This window comes from Nelusetta ayraudi, unplaced genomic scaffold (genome assembly GCF_046127955.1).
Source record: "Nelusetta ayraudi isolate G7.1 ecotype Tasmania unplaced genomic scaffold, CSIRO-AGI_Nayr_v1 ptg000003l, whole genome shotgun sequence".
Classification (NCBI taxonomy): Eukaryota; Metazoa; Chordata; class Actinopteri; order Tetraodontiformes; family Monacanthidae; genus Nelusetta; species Nelusetta ayraudi.
In genome coordinates, this window is record NW_027466053.1 from 912,232 (window position 1) to 930,071 (window position 17,840).

Here is a 17,840-nt window from a genome sequence, read left to right on the forward strand (position 1 = left end):
CAATCTGCTAGACTTCTCACTGGGAATTACTAAATGACACCGGCACCCTGGGGACCACAGTGAAGACAACAAAAGGTGCCCCCCCCCCTCCATGGCAGTAGTAGAAGAGCTAATATTGGCACTCTAAGCAGCTGGCCCGGCTATCTCCTGTAATTTTAGCGCACAGCGATGCGGAGGAAAGATTTAATAGGCATTGGTCAGCGTCCCCTCTTGTGAGGACCGTAAAGGAGGCAAAGCAAGCGGGTGAGGGAGGGAGGCAGGGAGGGAGGGAAAGAGAGACGGTGGGAGGGGGTGTCGAGGGAGCAGGACTTGTAGAGGGGAGAGAGAGAGGGAGAGGGAGAAAGGCAGCCGGCGAGGGCGGCTTTGGGTCAGAAATAAAGTGGAGCAACTATCAGGAGCAGCAGCAGCAGCAGCAGCAGCAGCAGCATGACTCCTCTGGCACTGGGACTGTACCTGCCGCTGTGGTTCTCCTACAGTCTGGCCCAGTCCTCCTTCCTGGACAGCTTCATCTCACTACCAGGTGACAATTACTGGAAGCATGAGCCCTCTCTGCGTGTTTGTGGTCTGTGTGTCTGTGTGTGTGTGTGTGTGTGTGTGTGTGTGCTACATGTGCATGTACATGTGCGTGTACATGTGCATGTGGCATTGCAGTTGCGAGATGCAGAGGTGTGTGTTGACAGTTACTGGGGTGCGTGGGGCAGCGAGTCCACTGTGGCTCTGTGTGTGTGTGTGTGTGTGTGTGTGTATGTGGAAGTGGGGGGGGGGGGGGGTTCAGCCTCAGCTCATCTAATCTGTGTAAAATCTGAACCAAGGCAGCGCTGTAATTTTTCCCGGTTGATCATGAGGGAGATTGGAAGTGTCTCTATAAATAGCGGGAGCAGCAGCCCGTCCTTCAGTGAGAAGCACAGGCGCTCCGTATCTCTGTCCAGCCTGAGGAAGTCTGCCGGATGAGTGCCATGACATGATAGTCTGCACCTGTCTTGGCCGCCGTATGTGCTATTTAAATGCCTCGATTGGCCCCGTTTATTCAATTCTCTGTTGCAAGCTCACGTGCGTGTCTCACGTGTGCACGTATGTCCACTCAACACTCCTCTGCTTTGCATTTTACTGCTGCACATCCACTGACTGTTTTCTTGTCATTTGTGACACCGGCATCACTGACTACACACACACACACACACACACACACACACACAAACACACACACATGAACACACAGCTCTGAGGCCGCCAGCGGAGCAGCAGAAGAGATTCAGCCCATGCTGTTTACTGAGTCCGCCTCCACCCCCACTCTTCCCCCCACCCCCTTCGCTTTGGCGCCGCCACACTCATGTGAGTCCAAAACCATGTGACTTTCTGTTATGGAATATCCGTTGTTGCTGGTGTGGCCCTTCGGTGCCACCCGAGATGCTCCTGCACTCGGTGCCCACTGGCCACCGGTGATGCCTTTAAAGCATGTCTGCAGGTTTAGCAGCTTTTCACTGCTGACGTATAGTTTGAAAACTTGTCACTCAGTGAGTTTGCTTCCCGTTACTGTCGGGAGAAGCCTGTTGAAGAAAGCTCCCATCTTGCAGGATGACGATGGCTCCTCACACAACCCTGGTGCACAGCAGGGGGGCGAAACCAAGGGTTCCTCCTGCAGCCGAGGCCCCCCTGGGCCAGTTGGCCCCCCGGGGATTGAGGTAATGTCCGGACCTCCAGTTTTAACTTGAAATGTCCCACTTTTCTACCATCCCACTCCCCTAAATCCACCCCTACCAAAACTGAAAGCCTTCACCTGTGTCTACAGGTGTTAACAGGATTATGTTGCGGCCGTATCGCCTGAACCTGGGAGATCCTACCAAGCGGGCGATGGGGATTTCTGTGGGTCCTTATAACACAGCAGCCCATTAACGGTCCACATTTAGCTTGGACACAAATAGCCTTTTTCCACCACCTGCCAGTGTTGGCACACATCATTCTCACAAACACGTCCGAAGGGGCCATGTGCCTGGGGAGGCGTACAGCAGGTTGCGTAAATTCCGTGGATGCCCGACACACGCTTGTGTTTGTGTACTCGGCTGATGGGGGACATCAGGGTAGCTAAAGTTTGTAAAATATGTTAGCTTAACATCCCTGGTTTCATCACGGAAAAAGGCTTGATGAGAGGCAAAAAAGAATTCTCAGTTGAAGCCCAGCCAACCTCTGGCTTTTACACCAGCGGCTGGATTGGTTTCAGAACGCAAAAAGAAGCGTGTCAGGCTTTTCTTCAGATCAATAGCCACTCAGCCTTTTCTGAAGTGCAGCTGCAGGCTTTGGAACTGTGCACCAAAAAAACTAAAACTGACCGAATCACTGATCAATGCGGTGCCTTTGTGACAAAAATACCTCGAAATTTGTATTTTCTAAATTTTCAGGGTCCGCCAGGATTACCCGGGATGGGAGGGCCAAAGGGAGAAAAGGTCAGCAGATCTCTGTTTCCCATTGCAGTGTCCTCTGAATTGTGACTCGCCTTACATTTCAATGAACGCAGTCTGACTGACTGAGAGATGCTTTCTGGAAGTGTACTAAATGGCTGCTGTCCTTGTCCCCCTCCTCCGCATCCTGCCATCAGGGAGAAATCGGAAGACCCGGGCAAAAGGTGAGAGTCCCCATTAATCACTGCGTTTTCTCCGCTAAGTGGATTTACTCAAAAAAATGAGGCGCGCTGCCTCCGCCCGCTCGCTTGCCGCTCGCCGACTGCGAGAGCAAGTGGGGTTGCCAGGGACATCTAGACGCTGTGACAGGAGACGGAGCTGCATCAGGGATGGCAGAAGCTGCTGAGTCGAGGGCTTACAGTGAACACCCTTGTGCATTCATGTCAAGAGTCTGTCCTCTTTGGTTTTCTGTCTTGAAAATGCACAAAAACACAGAAGGGATTGGATGCAGCCTCAGATTGTAATGCAGAGGAGGGTTTGGGTTTTTTTTTTTTTTTGATGAAGAGCGACCTCTGCAAAGAGCTCAGGGAGGCGCGATTGAGGCGGTAAAAGCAGCCCGGGGAGGGAGGGTTGGAGATGGGGGGGTTTGGTGGTGGGGGGCTCGGCTGGCTGGTGGCCTGTCGGAGCAGCTTTGCGGCACTGCGGGGCAATTTAGCTTAGTGCTTGAGCCAGGTCATAAATCATTTTATTTCCCACAAGCACGGGCTCCTGTTCTATATACGGCCCATCATTTAATTAAAGGGAGCAAAGTGACAGCGCTCGTTAAAGTCATTCTCCCGCTACCATCCCGCAGCAGTGTCTGATAAATACTGGAGCAAGCAGCCTGTCAGCTTATGCAGCAGGTCCCCGACTCCAGTGCTCTCTTTCAACCTGCAAAGCAAATGGAAGCAGGGGGCTGTGATTTCATTAAGAGTGCTCATCCAGCCGCGGCAGCAAGACTTCTAAAGGGCTTTGCCAGATGTTTTCTTTCTTTTCTTTTTTCTTTTTTTTAATTCTTGAAATCCTCTTTTAAAATAACTGATTCAATCTGCCAGGGTCGGACGGGTCCTCCGGGACTGCCTGGAAAGCAGGGCCAAGCTGGGTTGCCGGGACCGAGTGGGCCCAAAGTGAGTAAGTCAGAGCTCCTAACGTACAGGACACTTCATGTATGACGTGGAAGCACAAACTAGCCGGTGGATTAGAGAGAATTCAAGCCTGGCAGATGTCTGCGGTATTCAAACACTTTCTGATCTTTTTCTCCTCCACTGACAGGGTGAGAAAGGCGATCCGGGGCTGATGGGTTTACCTGGAGCCAGAGGACCAATTGGGCCGCGGGTATGTTTAATATCATCCAGCCAATTGGATCTGTATCCTTCTCAGTCCCAAATAAAGTGACTTTTCAGCCCTGGGTTTTGTGTCTTCCAGGGTTTGGCGGGATACAAAGGAGAGAAGGTGGGTGGCACTTCTTAGCAAGTATCATGGAGAGGAAATGCTGCGTGTTGCGTAACACACATTTGTCTGCTCCTTCAGGGCTCTCTGGGCGACCGTGGTGAGAGCGGACTGAAAGGAGACAAGGTGAGCAGAAATTTACAGCTGCGGCAGTTCTTGCAAAGAAAAGTCCCTTCCAGTAAAAAATACCGTACGTGCACTGGATTTACCTCACTGTCCTTCATCAACAGGGTGCCATGGGTTTCCCCGGGATGCTTGGACAGAAGGTGAGCACAAAGAACTCATACAACTTCCAATTTTGCAAGAGTACATTTAAAAAATGTGCTACTTCAAAAGCCCTAAAGGTGAAATGATTTGTCGCTCAGGGTGAGATGGGTCCCAAGGGAGAGCCTGGAATTGCGGGAAACAGGGGACCCACAGGTCGGCCGGGGAAGCGAGGCAAACAGGTGAGGCGGAGGAGGAACATGCAGTGAAGTTGTCCATTGGGATCATTTGATTTCAGAAATACTGTCAGTCGTCATACAGCGAGCAGGGAAACTTGAATCGGCAGAGGTTTTGTGGAGAGCGATGGAAAAGCCTCTGTGAACTTTAGTCTGTTCTTGTGATGTGAACTGTGTTTCAGGGAATGAAAGGAGACCCAGGCAGCGTGGGTCCTATGGGACCTGCAGGCCCACAGGGACCTGCAGGTCACCCTGGTCCTCCTGGTTCACCTGCTACAGGTGAGCTTCACTTCACTTTACTTTGCATCTTGAGCATTTCAGATTTTAAAGCAAAGTTTTGGCTGTCAGCTTCAAGAATTGATCGACGGATGTTGCTCAAACTTGAAGCTTCTGAAGTGTGACATTTGCAAATAAATAAATGTAAAATAATAATAAGGCCTTATTTTAGATTTTTGGATGTTTGAAAAGACAATAATGACATCAACTGACGTATGCTGCACTCTTGAGTGGAACCTCCGCTTCTCGTGTGTATTTTTAGGGCTCTACATGGTTGGAACAAAAGGTGCGCGTGGTCCCCCAGGGCTTCCTGGGAAGTGTAGCTGCAGCTCCCTCAGCAGCTCCACATCTGAGGATTATTCTTCCAGAGGAAACTCCCCCAGAGTCCCAGCGGTTAGTCACCCGCACTCCTGTTAATTATGCAGCACACATTTTCTGCATAATTCCCCCCGAGGGGCACGATGACTGAATTTAGTCGCTGGTTACATTTTAAGGGTCATTATGTCCAAATGAAAACTCCTAATGTGATTCATCTCCTTCTTCAGACCTCTCTGTATATTACATGCGCGCCGCTCCTCTTTTTTTAGATATTCATCGTGAACAGCGAGGAGGAGCTGGAGCGCCTTCAAACGAACAACGCTCTGGCCTTCCGCAGAGACCAGCGATCTCTCTACTTCAAAGACACAGATGGCTGGCTGCCAATCCAGGTATTGATCGTGATTGATCGTGATGTCGTTACGTAATTTCAATTACAAAATAACGATAATCGCAACCAGTTGCATTACTTGAAAAGAAATCGTGCAATTAAATTAGCTACTTGTGGAATTACAATCATGATTACAATTTGGATTGTATCTAACTAATTTCTACAAAAGTTTGACACTATTCCGTTGCTTTTGATTGGTTCTCCTATCAAGTTGGGAATTTGCAGCGCCCCCTAGCCTTCGCCTGGCAGTTGAACTGTCTCACTCACTTTTGAGTGCTGCTGGAAGTTGAACACTGTTGGGTCTAAACAGCTGAGAACATTTATTCCAAATTTAGAAAAGTAATCAAAATGTAATCAAATGTAACTAGTTCCATTACTTGGACAAAATAATGGAAATAGTTACACTTTTACATTTTCAATAGGGTAACATGTAATTGTAACCAGTTGCATTTGCAAGGCAATCCCCCCCGACACCGGACATCAGTTGAGTTCAATGCACACTTCACAAACCCCCACTTCCTTTTACAGCTCAACTTCTTGTTTTTTTTGTGTTGTTCCGCCACAGATGTTTCCATTCCAGCTGACGCCATTCCAGTCCATGGAAAATGCCCCGGACGACGAAGGCTACTGTGGCGACGGCATCGTTCAGATCTCCAACGGGGAGGAGTGCGACGACAGGAACAGGGTCGTCACCGACAGCTGCGTCAGTAAGTGCTGCTGCTGAGTCCGCCACTCCCGTCACTCCGTCCATTTTCTCTCCGTCCGCCGCCCCGGTCGTGACCCCCAAACCCTTCTTTTCCCCACTGCCCTCTCCTCTGACTGCAGAGTGCAAGCACGCCCACTGCGGAGACGGATACCGCCACGAGGGCGCTGAGGAGTGCGATGGAAAGGACTTTGGATACCAGACGTGTAACTCATACCTCCCAGGGTGAGCACAGAGTGCAGTGCCCACCGAGAGGCCACCTGCTTGTTTGTGTTCTAACTGGGACTCCTTCTTCTTCTCCTTCTTCACGCAGCTCGTACGGCCACCTCAGGTGCACGCCGTACTGTGTCATCGACTCCACAAACTGCAAATACTTCACCTGAGGAGGAGGAAGAGGAAGAGGAGGCTGCACACCTCGGCGGGGTCCTTTGGGGTGTTTTTGTTTGTTTGTTCGCTCGCTCGACACGTCACGGGTGAAAGTTTTTTCATCCCAAACAAAAAAAATGCTCCAAGCAAGACTTTCCTTTTTTTTGGAGGATGGAGGCAGCTGATAAATCCGTGATAAAAGAAGAAGGGAAAAAAAAGAATATATCTATATATAGTGTATGTATCACTACTTTTATATTTCTGCTGAGACGCCATGTAGAGAAGATGAGAACCTTGACCCGACTCGTAGGGAACAGGACAGCCGCTCTCTCTCCGTCTTAACAGACGTCGATCCCACGGAGCCGAATCGGCCTCTTAGCGCCACCGTGGTGACAGACGTGAAGGGACTGCATGTGTCAGCAGTGTAGCTGGGCCAGGGGAGGGGTGTGTGGGGGGTTGGGGGTATTCATTTTAACCCAGTTACTGTTGGTGGCAAAGCAAAAAAGAAAAAACACAAAACGAGGCAGTGGGATGTCCAGAGCCACGGCTTCAGGTATTCTGACAGCGTTTGCATGAGTCCCGGATCAAGCGAGCGACGGCAGCTGTCACTACCCGAGCATGTCGACCCGTCACTCCAACTCTTATTGCCACAACAGGGTTTTGGCGCGTCCTAGCGTTGGAAATTCCGACAGGGGGGATTCTATGGGTGGGAGGGTGCGGGATGAAAAGCGGGATACGTCAGAGCAGCGTGGGTTTGGGACAGACAGGGGCCGCACTGCACTGGGTTTTAATACTTCAGCCAGACTGTTACTGTTACTGCTAGGAGGTCGTCGTCCGCCTTGTGAAATCTGAAGGTTTTCTCAGGAACAAACAGGGGAAACGCAGCGCCTCCCGCAGGCCTCCTCCACCACTACGAAACAAACAAGCGGCTGTGGCGGCCGCAGCATGCCGAAGCACACAGCTAGCTCACATGAGCTTTAAAAAAGAAAAAGAAAATAGGTGCAGCGCTTCAGGGGCCGACTGGGCCCCCCCCGTCGTCCCCTCAATACGCGATGGCTTGAAAACTGTTATGTCCTTAATTTTAGCCACTGCACAGAAAAAGGCTGGGCTTTAGTCTGATAGCTGCTATAGGAAAAAAAATGAGGAGAACTTTCAATTCCAAGTCTGTGTTATGGTCATTACTGTACTTATGCTGATACCTCTTTATCCAGTTTCTCGGTCTTACATGATATACAGCAACAGTGAAACCTGGTAGCAAACTTAACAGTGTAGACGTATATAGATATTCTCTGTGGGTTTTATTTATTCATTTACTTTTCTTGCGCGTAGACTTTGCCCAAAATAAGCTGATAAATAAGCTAATTTTCCACAGGCTGATGGAAGAGTGGCCCACGGTGCCGCGGGAGACCTTCCGTCAGTCATACTTAGATGTTGTCAGGTGTCCTCCAGGGATTTCTCTCTCTCTCCCTCTCTGTCAAAAGCAACTGGAAGAAAATGACTGTTACTACTGTTACCGCCAGACCTGCTTATAGAGCGGAGCCAGTCAGGGGGCCCCTTGGAAATGTGGTGCTCGCTAGCCTTAGCGTAGCAGGTTTGCCTTGATACTGAGGCGCTCGACTCACCCAGAGTTGAAGCGTCTCTGGGTGTTAAATGTTCTTTGCTGCTGCGCTCTATCCTGTTCCGTGTATGCATAACGACGACTGTAGCATGCGTGTAGTGAACTGTAAGGGTTTCTTTTTCATTTTTGAAAACTAGTATGTGCTGTGGTTGGGATTTTTGTTTCATTATACTGCTATGGTTTCTACTGTATTTGGATGTTATATTTAAAAAAAAAAAAAAAAAAAAATCGAGATGAAAATAAAAAAAATCCAAAACCCAGATGAGTCATTGGCTGCAGCCTGAAGTCAGAGGAGGTTTGGTCAGCAACTCTGATTCCAATCTGCTTGCCAGCCAGCAAGTGGTGACAGTGATTGGATGCTGCGCAAAGAGCAAACAGAGACAAGACATGAGGGGTGTGTGTGTGTGTGTGTGTGTGTGTGTGGGGAGAGGGGGGGTGTATTGATGTTCCTCCAGATCACTCACAGAGGGAAAAAACAAGCAGCAGATATCAATCGGGGGGGGGGGCAAGATGCTGTCAGCAGCTTGTTGCAAAGTGCTGCATTGGATTTAACCGAGGTCTGCTTGGTCAGACGTGGTCGCGCTCTCTCATGCTGTCTCAGTGAATGAGACCCCCCCACACCCACCACCACCTCCACCCATCGGCGCTGAGTCTGCACCTGGAGATGTGGCCTGACGATACGGCGCAGAAGCCAGCTAGTGTCTCTCTTTCTCTCTATCACACACACACACACACACACACACACACACACACACACACACACACACACACACACACACACACACACACACACACACACACACACACACACACACACACACACACACACACACACACACACACACAGGCAGAGATGTTGGAGGATGGGCTCCACTGTGTAACCCTGTTAGCATGCTGTGTTTGTTTTCCCTAATCGCATCAGGACAATTTGTCCGCAGCGACGGCCAGAGTAAAAGCTTACTTTGGCATATTTGTCCCATCAGGTACGTTTCCCAGACTGGGCCAATCAGATTTGGGGACTGTGGTGAACCACTAAATGCCACCGGGGACGCATCGGTCAACCCGAACTCGCTGCTCCTATCATAAAAAAAAAGGTCTGCAGCGCAATAAAACACAGCAGTTTTGGCAGATATCGGGTCACTTCTGCTCAATTTACTTTCACGATCGACGCACTTTAGCTTCCTTCATCCAGCTGTCTTAAGCCACCGCAGGTATACAGCTTCTATTTTGGTGCACTAGTTGTTCTAGTCACAGAGGCATGTAGCAGACTGCCGTAGCCCGTCAAGTGCAAATCTCTGGATGTTCTAGTAGGAATGGCTGGCACGCAGGGAGGCCCTTGGTCCTGGCAGAGGACGCACTACTCGTGGGGGACAACACTCGTGCAGACTTACTATCATCTTGACTTGTTCGATTATCGGGTGACACGCAAGAAATGAGTGTCAAAGTTAAAAGTATTAGAAAATCAAAAAGGTTGAACAAAACCATCAGGACAACTTCATTATTTATTACATTTATATCAAATTCAATCTTATTTACAGGCGTATAAAATTCAAAGGTTTGTCGCGTTACAAGCGTATACTTTGAGGAAAAAAAGACAAGGAATGAACTTGCAGCTGAACATCAACTTGTTGCACAGCTGTGACACAAATCTGCAACAAATACATTCCTCATCAGGAATATTAGTGTTGTTGCCACAATCAAGAGGATAAGTTAAGTTATAATACTAAGAATGGCGTGAACTGACTCAAACCGATGAACTACTGACTCTTAACAGCCGCTCAGTATGAACGGTTGAGCTGACGAGACGAAGAAGTGCTGAAATGCACAGAACAGACTCGCAGTTATGGATGATCATCAGCACAGAGATGAACAAGCGACTTCTATAACGTATATAACAATCCGTTTTTATCCTTAGCAATATTTATTCAGGTAAAAAAAAAAAAAATGTCTCATTGGCACCTATGTTACTCAATACGTACAACCATGCATCGATAACATGCTCTGTGGACACAAATGCCCATACACACACTCACACGACAAAAGATGGACTGACATGACCAGTTTGACATGAATGCTAAACTTCATAAGTTAAGACATAAAACTGACATTGTAAAAAAAAAACGAAGAATGCATCCAATGCATAGGTTTGTGCAGAAAGTCCAACAGAGATAATAATAAAACAAATGGTCAGTACTTGCCAGTACTCCAACTGACTTCCTTTCCTGCTTGTTGCGCCGCTGTAGGCAGCAGAGGATGAAGTCGGTCACATGACCTGGTCACATGACCATCTCCATTTGGTCCCATGAGAAAAAAAAAAAAAAAAAAGTCTCTTCTGGAGAAGAAGCTCACATCATGTTAGTGATGTGAAACTGCACAAACACCATATCAACTTTCAGGATTCATTGTAAATTACGATAATAACAAGAATAATAATAGTACTAATACATATAAAGAGAAGCGTTCTGAACTTCAAGCCAGTGCAAGTCGGGGAAAAACCACGAGCCTGTATGTGAAAACATCCCGCACTTTAAGGCCACACTTGGACATACTGTTGAGTTCAATGGTGCTCTGTGTCAGCGAGACGTCTCGCGCTGTTCCGTGACTCGGCGGAAACAGGGCCGGATTAGACGCTCACCTGCCACGGTCAGTGACAAAAATGTGCGTCGGAAAACCGGTACCAACATGAATAATAATAATAATAATAATAATAATAATAATAATAATAATAATAAGGACTAGGGTTGTGTCTGTTGTCTGCGTCGTCACTGAACCTTCAAATTCTCCATCGTCACCTTGTGAAAACCATGCCATCGGCGATCTTTGAGTCCCGCCCACTGTGTCTTGGCAAACTATGTTGCGACGCTACAGTTGTGAAACAGGGCGAGGCGGATCGTCTAAAACTGCCTCTGAGTGTCAACCCCCTGCTGCAGCGACCCGGCAGTGGGCTCGCCGCCGCTCCTCGTGTGCCGCAGAATGCTCGCGGCTCCTCTCCTCTGCTGCCCCCTCCTGTGCGGGGGTGGGGTTGGGGGGTGCGGACCTCGTCCCGACCTGGTGGCTCCGTCCCGGCCCTTCACACCGTTTCGTCCGACTCCAGGTCGTACTCCTCGTACAGGGCGTCCAGGATGGACAGGTGCTTCTCCATGGCTGGCAGGTACACTCCCAGGTCCCTGTGCATGCTGATGGTGAAGCCGCTCTGCAGCTCGTCGCCCTCCCGGGACACCAGGGCGGCGGCAAAGCTCTGGTAGGACGGAGCGGCCTTCAGTGCCAGCTGGAAGGGGAGGCAGAACCCTGCTGCAGTCACTTTCAGAGAAAATTAAAATGAAAAATGCTCAGACGGAAGAGAAATACTTACAGCGAAAACTCCACGCACGACCCAGCCGTGGTACTGCCGGAGGGTTCGTCCGTAGGCAGCGTCTGCTCGCAGGAGAACACAACGACGCACATGAGAAAACTACACGCTTGAGGACTCAAGGTCCTTAACACACCGGGCAATACAAGAAGCCACGCGAATAAACGACGCGAAAAAGCACATTTTTCCTGTACACACCTAGCGTGAGGTGAATATGCATAGAAAATAAAGTCTGCTGCTCTTTCTTTGGCACTGAAGGAGAAACAATGGAGTCGACTACATCCTCAAGTGATGATGTCCTGCTGATGGTTGAATTAGAAAAGGAAAAAGAAACAGAATAGAAGTCTACACCCAATATTTTTCTTGAGAGGAGGTGGCTGAGTTCAACACGACCATCCAGGAGCTCAAACTCTACCTAGTAAAATGAGGCCAGTACTCTGGAACGTCCCTCAGACAATTTGAAGGAACTGCAGCGTCAACTGGCTCCACGTTTGCAGAGGGAGAGAACAAATTACAGAGAGCCGACTGGTCCGGAACAGTGGCGAGCTACACTGAGGTGAGGTCAGCACGTCATCGACATGCCAACATCATTCTGACTGGTCAGAGGTCCAGTCGGTCGCCTTTTTTTTGGCTCCTCAAAATTCAACACAAGAGCAAAAAAATAACAGCCGCCTTTTCGCTGCGTGGAAATATGCTGCGGGCGCGGAAGGCTGCATTGATTGACTGACACCTCTTGACACTTACTGAGCGCCTCCTGGATGTCCTGCTGTCCCGCGTTGACTTCTGACAGGAACTCCTTGAGGAACTTGAGGCCTCGGCGGAGCCACAGCAGAGCCTCGGTGGCCGAGTTGCGCACCTGAGAGACCTCCGTCTCCACTTCGTGCAGCACGATGGACTGCAGCGTGGGGTAGATGTCGGGGTTGGATTTCAGCTTCTGGTGGATTTTCTACAGCGAAGGAACAACAGGGTGTGTTACATGGTGACGCGACCTGATTTTTGTACAAAGACGGCGAAACTCGGCACCCCCAGAATGTCCCAGAACTAAATATACAGAAAAAGGAAACAAATGAAATGAAAAACAAACTCTTTTTTGTTGCCTAGTGCATTTTCATGAATATTAGCAAGTATTGCTTAGATTTATTCTGTGACGTTATTGTTTCTATCAAGAAAACATAAAATATGTTTTACAGTGATTATTTCATAAACACATACCTTGATATTTCCAACAAAATCCATTTTAACTGGCGCAAACACGGTGGAGCCCAGCTTGTCTGAGGAGAGAAAATCCACAATCATGCCAGTGGTTCTTTAAAGGAAAAGACTGTCTCATCTTAAAGTGCTTTATGAACAGATGGTGTGTATGTATGCTTTTCTGAAACATGTGTGAGTGCATTGAATACATGAATTTTTGATGAGAATACCTAGAAAGTTATAAATGATTTAATAAAGACCGCAGGACACGAGGCGGCTTGTTAGCTAAAGATCCCATCAGCGCTGCAACTCATCACTAATTAATTCCTTTTTTTTCAAACTTCTAAGACTATAAGTTGATTATACTAAAACTCAAGCTATAACTCCATGTGTGCAGACTTACCATTGTTAAGAGTTTGTGCTCCAGGCTGATGTTCTACCTGATAATTCTTGGAAAATGATCTCAAAGCCGCCACTCCAACTAAGTATCCTCAATATATTTTAAGGTCCAAAAGTAAACCTAACTTCAGATCTTTGTTCTCTTGTCCATGTAGAACGTTGTGGGCCAAACACAACCTCACAGGCTTTTTGGCTTTTTTTTTTTTTACACCAATATAGAGATTTATAGCGTAAGCCCTCTGTTTACAACATTCAGCAGAAAAGTGCAGTTCCAGCTAAGTACTGAGCGCTGACGTTTTGTTAGATTTGTGTTTGGATGTGGGCAAACACCTGACTGGGTGGTGTTACCACAAACCAAGAAGAGATATCAGCACACTTTATGACATCACAAAGGGCTGAATTCCACAAGTCAAAAATCCTTAATCTTCAATGTGGGGTGAAGTGAAAATAGAAGCAACTTCTGTCATGCTGGGCAGTTTATTGACGGACTAAACGTGGACATTATTGCCAGAAGACACTGCTCATGTCTGCTTAACGTGCAAACCTTTAAAACCTAATTACCAGTGCGCCTCCTAGGATTTCATTTTTTTTGTCAAATGCTTTTGATAACTGTGGTGACACACAAAAACACAAGAACAAGCGAATAATCTTGAAAGGTCATGACAGATGGAATGGACAGAAGAGCACAGAGGACGAAACGTTCAAGACAGAAAGCTTCCCTTGCAGCCACGGAGCAGCAGAAAGAAACAACATGCACCAACCACCAGGGCGGGAGATGGACGGAAGCGGAGAGAAGACAAAAACTTATGAAATAGAAAATGAGGCCACCGTGAGAAAGTGGAAGAGGGTGGCGAGATGAGATCAAGATGAGGAATTTAAAGGTTATGGCCTACCTAATACAGGCACTATTGCATAGCATGAGTCCAAAAACTCTTGTGTGGGGATACCACTGTCGTCGTCCAGTCTTATATCACTAAATCTAAAGAAAAAAAACAAAACAGTAAGAACAGATTCAGGCAGGGGAATAAATCAGAGGGTAAATACGCCATTTCCGTGTTTATTTGATCAAATCAAACAAAGAAAAGGGTACAAGGATCAAAACCAAATCAGATGTAACTGTAGCTCCACAGTACAGACAACTCTGCTACTTGGTCTACACACCCAACAGAGTTGTTTGCTTTCTAAGAAATAACCAACACACCTCCAAACAGGTAAATTTACCAACTCTAAAAACGTGCTTCAAGTGTCTTGCAGCGCAATACCAGTGACTTTAAAGCAACTAGAAGAATTAAACTACTGCTTTTAAAATAGAATTTCACAGATTGACTAATCTGTAGATGGTAAAACACATAGAAAGAACAAACGGATTTTAGATGGCTTCTCTGTGTCACGTGATCAGAAGAGAACACACTAGTATAAACAACACACTTGAAATAGATTCAGATAAAACTTTTTTTTTTTACAATTATATGCTTATTCTGTGCAACACAACAATTAGAAGGGAAATGTTTTCAACGGCTAAGGTGCAGTGGCCTAAAGCTACGTATAGCTTACATTGCTTTACCCTAATACTGTCAGAGTGACCATACAATGGCTGGATACAGCACTGTGTCCTAGAGGATGTGGTCTTGCTGAGTAGCGTAGTCGTACCTGTGACTCATTGTGCTGAAGAAGGTTTCAACCTGCTCACTGTCCTCTGGCTCCAGTGAATCACTGAACTCCTCCTGGGCCTCTTCCTGCTCCTCAACCGCTTCCTCTTCTTGTTGAGGCTGGTCAGCCGTTTCCTCACTGTGCTCCTCACTTTGGTCCAGGTTGTGCTTTAGCTCTTGATTGGTTTCCTTCTCCTCGGATCCATCTGCTTCATCTTCAAGGCTTCGTTCCGCCGGCTGCTCGGACGGTGTCGTCTCGGAGGTTTCCTGGGTTGCGTTTGGATCGAGTGGCTCCTCGGGTCCGGCGCTCTGCCTGCTACTCGTCTCGACGTCTGTGTGACACAACAGGCCTTCATGGTACATAGCCATCGCTGTTAGTTCAGGATGTGGCCGGGGCCCTTGACTTACCAGACTCTGGATTATCAGGCTCTTCTGGTCCTTCTGCTCCAGAGTCAAGACTCTGGTCATCAGGTGCGTTGGCATCTCTTGGAGCTTCAGCCAAATCTCTCCATCTGGAATTAATTTGGGAACATAATGTCAATAGAAAAACTTTGAATGCACTTTTTTCAGGCATGTACATTTAAACATTCAATTATGTGTAGTGTAGTTTCCCAATTTGGGATCAATAAAGTACATCTATCTATCTATCTATCTTTCTACCTATCATCTACATTTTTACAAAACATTTCACATCCTACTGATCGGTGACTCTGAGCAGAAATGTTAAAAAATGCTTAAAGCAACTCACTTCTCTCCGAGGTTCTGTTTTAAATGATTGACAGGTTTAAACTGTCGGAAAACAAGACACAAAGAAGAGAGAAAAGTTATTCCTGAAAACGCGGCAAAATGTGAACATTTGACGAGACACAGGAATGTGACAGACCTTTGGAGGTTTGACAGCAGCTGCTGGAGGAGTGCCTGGCGGGGTCTGTGTTCCCACGTCGGGGCTGAAAGTTTGATTCGCTATCTGCATGCATTCCTCCAGGGTCTTCAGGAAAGTGGTGCATGTGGACTTTACCATGTTTCCCGTGTCAATACCTGCCTAGAAATTGTACACAAACAGTCACACAAGAGACAATAACTCAAGATTTTGTCTGTTCAAAGCGACAGGTTCACCCAAAAATAGAACATTTGACCCAATTATTACTACTAACAGGCGGCAGTCGGCACAATCACTCTTAAATTTCACAGAGGACATGAATTCCATCCAGTGCAAAATCAATTGTGTCCAGCAACCATAATGTAAAACAGAAACTATGGGTGAAACAGACAGGGTCATTTTCGTGTCCAAAAGACCATGTGGTTCAATTTGTTTCCAAACAATAATGATAACATCATGGTTTTAGCCAAAGCAGCCACTGCAGAGCGTGAGCCAGCAGCCACATCCCTGTGGCTCTTGCAAGTCTGGCCAGTTCCGGTAATGTCGAACTCACTTTACTCACGAGCTCCCCATGATTATGCTGCTGGCTTTCAGACTACATATTTTGTCTAAAAACACACGCAGATGAAACCGTGCAGGCCAAATAGAGGCTCATTTTGCTTTTCCTCCCGTTTCTTTTTTTCTGCCGCTGGATTTCTTGGCCACAGCAGACTTCCATTGGGTGGAATTATTCACCTCTGTGAAACTAGAGACTGGCAATGTGGAGTCGAAAACCGGTCACGCAGACAATTCCCAGAGATCAAGGTGGGCAGTAAAAGGGTGGAATTTCAATTTTGAGTGAACTACTGTGTGGCAAAACAAAGAGAATGGACTGGCTGCAAGGGTTCCCCAGCAACAGCCACTTCTCTTATTCCACTGGCTCAACATTATCCTTACCTCCGCTGCGTCTCCCTGCTCATCGTTCTCCTTGATCTTGTTTACTTGTTGTAGAAGAAGGTCACAGTACAATCTGAGCTCAGACATCTTGGTTTTCAGCGCCTCTGTATTCTCCTGGAGCTCTGTCATTGCAACAACAAAGAAGCCAGAAATATGTGAGCTATTTTAAGACAAAACAATTGAATGCTTCCCGTGTAAGGCGCGGCGAGCCAAGCTTTGTCAAACCTAAAAGTCACGGCACGCTCATTACCCTTTTCTCGTTTTGTTCGGTTGTCTGTCAGACAGGCTTTGGCTGTCCCCAGCGCCACCAGCCATTTTTGCCTCTCAGCTGCATTGATCGCCCTGAGGTAAAAGTACTGTTCTCCTGGTATTGTGAGGTCCACCCTTGTCGAGTCTGAGGAATGAACTGAGGAAACACACAACAGCGAAAAACACACATTATGTTATTAATTATGTGCAGGAGACAGCAGACCATTCAGACTTTGGACGGTAATTACAAGGAACAGCTAAACTGCACCATTCACCAACCTTGAATTTCACAAACTGAAATTTTTATGCTGCCTTTACAGCCTTTCCAGGCGTCTTCTTGCGAGTCGTAGTAAGACAAAGTTCCTCCATCGAGCACAAACCAACGAGGCTGCCAGCCTGAAATCAACACATTTAGATGTTTTCATAATAAATCACTTTAAAAAAAGAAAAAAGAAAGAAAAAAGAAAAAAGAAAGAAAGAAAGAAAGAAAGAAAGAAAGAAAAAGTTGTATTTCGTGACTGGGATGTCCTTAGTGAAATTATAGATGACGTAACAACATATAGCTCCCTTAACCATAAATACACGCTCAACAACATTATGTACATCGAGACCAGTTAAACCAGATTAGAATGACAGATGGACTTCCGAGCGTAACTTTAGCTACCTAGCGCTACCGGCGAAGATTTCATCATCAAAGTTAGTGTCTGGCAACTTTTATTATTGTACAAAGGCAGAGGATAATGTTGTTCATCTTTCTATAGAAACAGGAACAGGGATTTACTCTTGGAATATGGTAGCAGCTCGTAGCAGCACTAGCTTGCTCGATAACCTGATCACTACTACCCGCAAGACGAGTGACGCTGTCATGCTAACTGCTACTGCCTCAAACGGCCCACTAAAAACGGAAACGAGCGACAACTGGACGATCAACTCACCGCTTATATAATTGGTCCACTTGTACAGCATGCCCTCCATTTTTCAATCTCTCGTTTCCGCCATTCATTACTTGTGTATCACGGCGAGATATGATGCCCAGCTGACTGCTGCGGCGGTTCCATCAGACTCTCTCTCTGAGATTGACTTGCGGAGTAGCCTCGACGTCCTCGCATCTCGGCTACGCACAGAAAAGGGCGTAGACGTTTCGTGAATGGCACGCTAAGCCGTCACGAATAACCCCGTCCCTCCCATTTGCAT

General features: G+C 47.2%; 2 protein-coding genes across 2 annotated transcripts; one reads left to right on the plus strand and one right to left on the minus strand.

Annotated features, from left to right (window-relative positions):
* The first annotated feature begins 345 nt into the window (after positions 1-345).
* colq (collagen-like tail subunit (single strand of homotrimer) of asymmetric acetylcholinesterase) lies at positions 346-6,802 on the plus strand. Its single transcript, XM_076029978.1, has 17 exons — positions 346-520; positions 1,220-1,332; positions 1,575-1,682; positions 2,397-2,441; positions 2,594-2,620; positions 3,491-3,562; positions 3,708-3,770; positions 3,861-3,887; positions 3,966-4,010; positions 4,115-4,150; positions 4,250-4,330; positions 4,507-4,603; positions 4,863-4,993; positions 5,188-5,307; positions 5,872-6,013; positions 6,132-6,234; positions 6,323-6,802. The coding sequence occupies exons 1-17, from the start codon at positions 427-429 to the stop codon at positions 6,390-6,392; spliced, it is 1,374 nt and encodes a 457-aa protein (XP_075886093.1). The 5' UTR covers positions 346-426; the 3' UTR covers positions 6,393-6,802.
* A 2,675-nt stretch (positions 6,803-9,477) lies between these two features.
* Positions 9,478-17,818, minus strand: plekha8 (pleckstrin homology domain containing, family A (phosphoinositide binding specific) member 8). The gene is made up of 13 exons (XM_076027388.1): positions 17,582-17,818; positions 16,926-17,042; positions 16,648-16,803; positions 16,398-16,519; positions 15,465-15,623; positions 15,330-15,370; positions 14,990-15,093; positions 14,583-14,913; positions 13,826-13,911; positions 12,555-12,613; positions 12,087-12,288; positions 11,346-11,407; positions 9,478-11,261 (listed from the first exon to the last, which is right to left on the minus strand). The coding sequence occupies exons 1-13, from the start codon at positions 17,619-17,621 to the stop codon at positions 11,064-11,066; spliced, it is 1,677 nt and encodes a 558-aa protein (XP_075883503.1). The 5' UTR covers positions 17,622-17,818; the 3' UTR covers positions 9,478-11,063.
* Positions 17,819-17,840: the final 22 nt, after the last annotated feature.

What these genes read in the sequence shown, in the direction of transcription:
- colq (XM_076029978.1), top strand. Translation starts at nt 427, where the DNA reads ATGACTCCTCTGGCACTGGGACTGTACCTGCCGCTGTGGTTCTCCTAC. An exon ending in CAGCTTCATCTCACTACCAG is followed by an intron (nt 521 to 1,219) that starts GTGACAATTACT and finishes ATGAACACACAG; the next exon opens with CTCTGAGGCCGCCAGCGGAG. An exon ending in TGTAACTCATACCTCCCAGG is followed by an intron (nt 6,235 to 6,322) that starts GTGAGCACAGAG and finishes TTCTTCACGCAG; the next exon opens with CTCGTACGGCCACCTCAGGT.
- plekha8 (XM_076027388.1), bottom strand. Translation starts at nt 17,621, where the DNA reads ATGGAGGGCATGCTGTACAAGTGGACCAATTATATAAGCG. An exon ending in TGCAATAGTGCCTGTATTAG is followed by an intron (nt 12,614 to 13,825) that starts GTAGGCCATAAC and finishes TTCTCTCCTCAG; the next exon opens with ACAAGCTGGGCTCCACCGTG. An exon ending in GGACATCCAGGAGGCGCTCA is followed by an intron (nt 11,408 to 12,086) that starts GTAAGTGTCAAG and finishes TCCTGCGAGCAG; the next exon opens with ACGCTGCCTACGGACGAACC.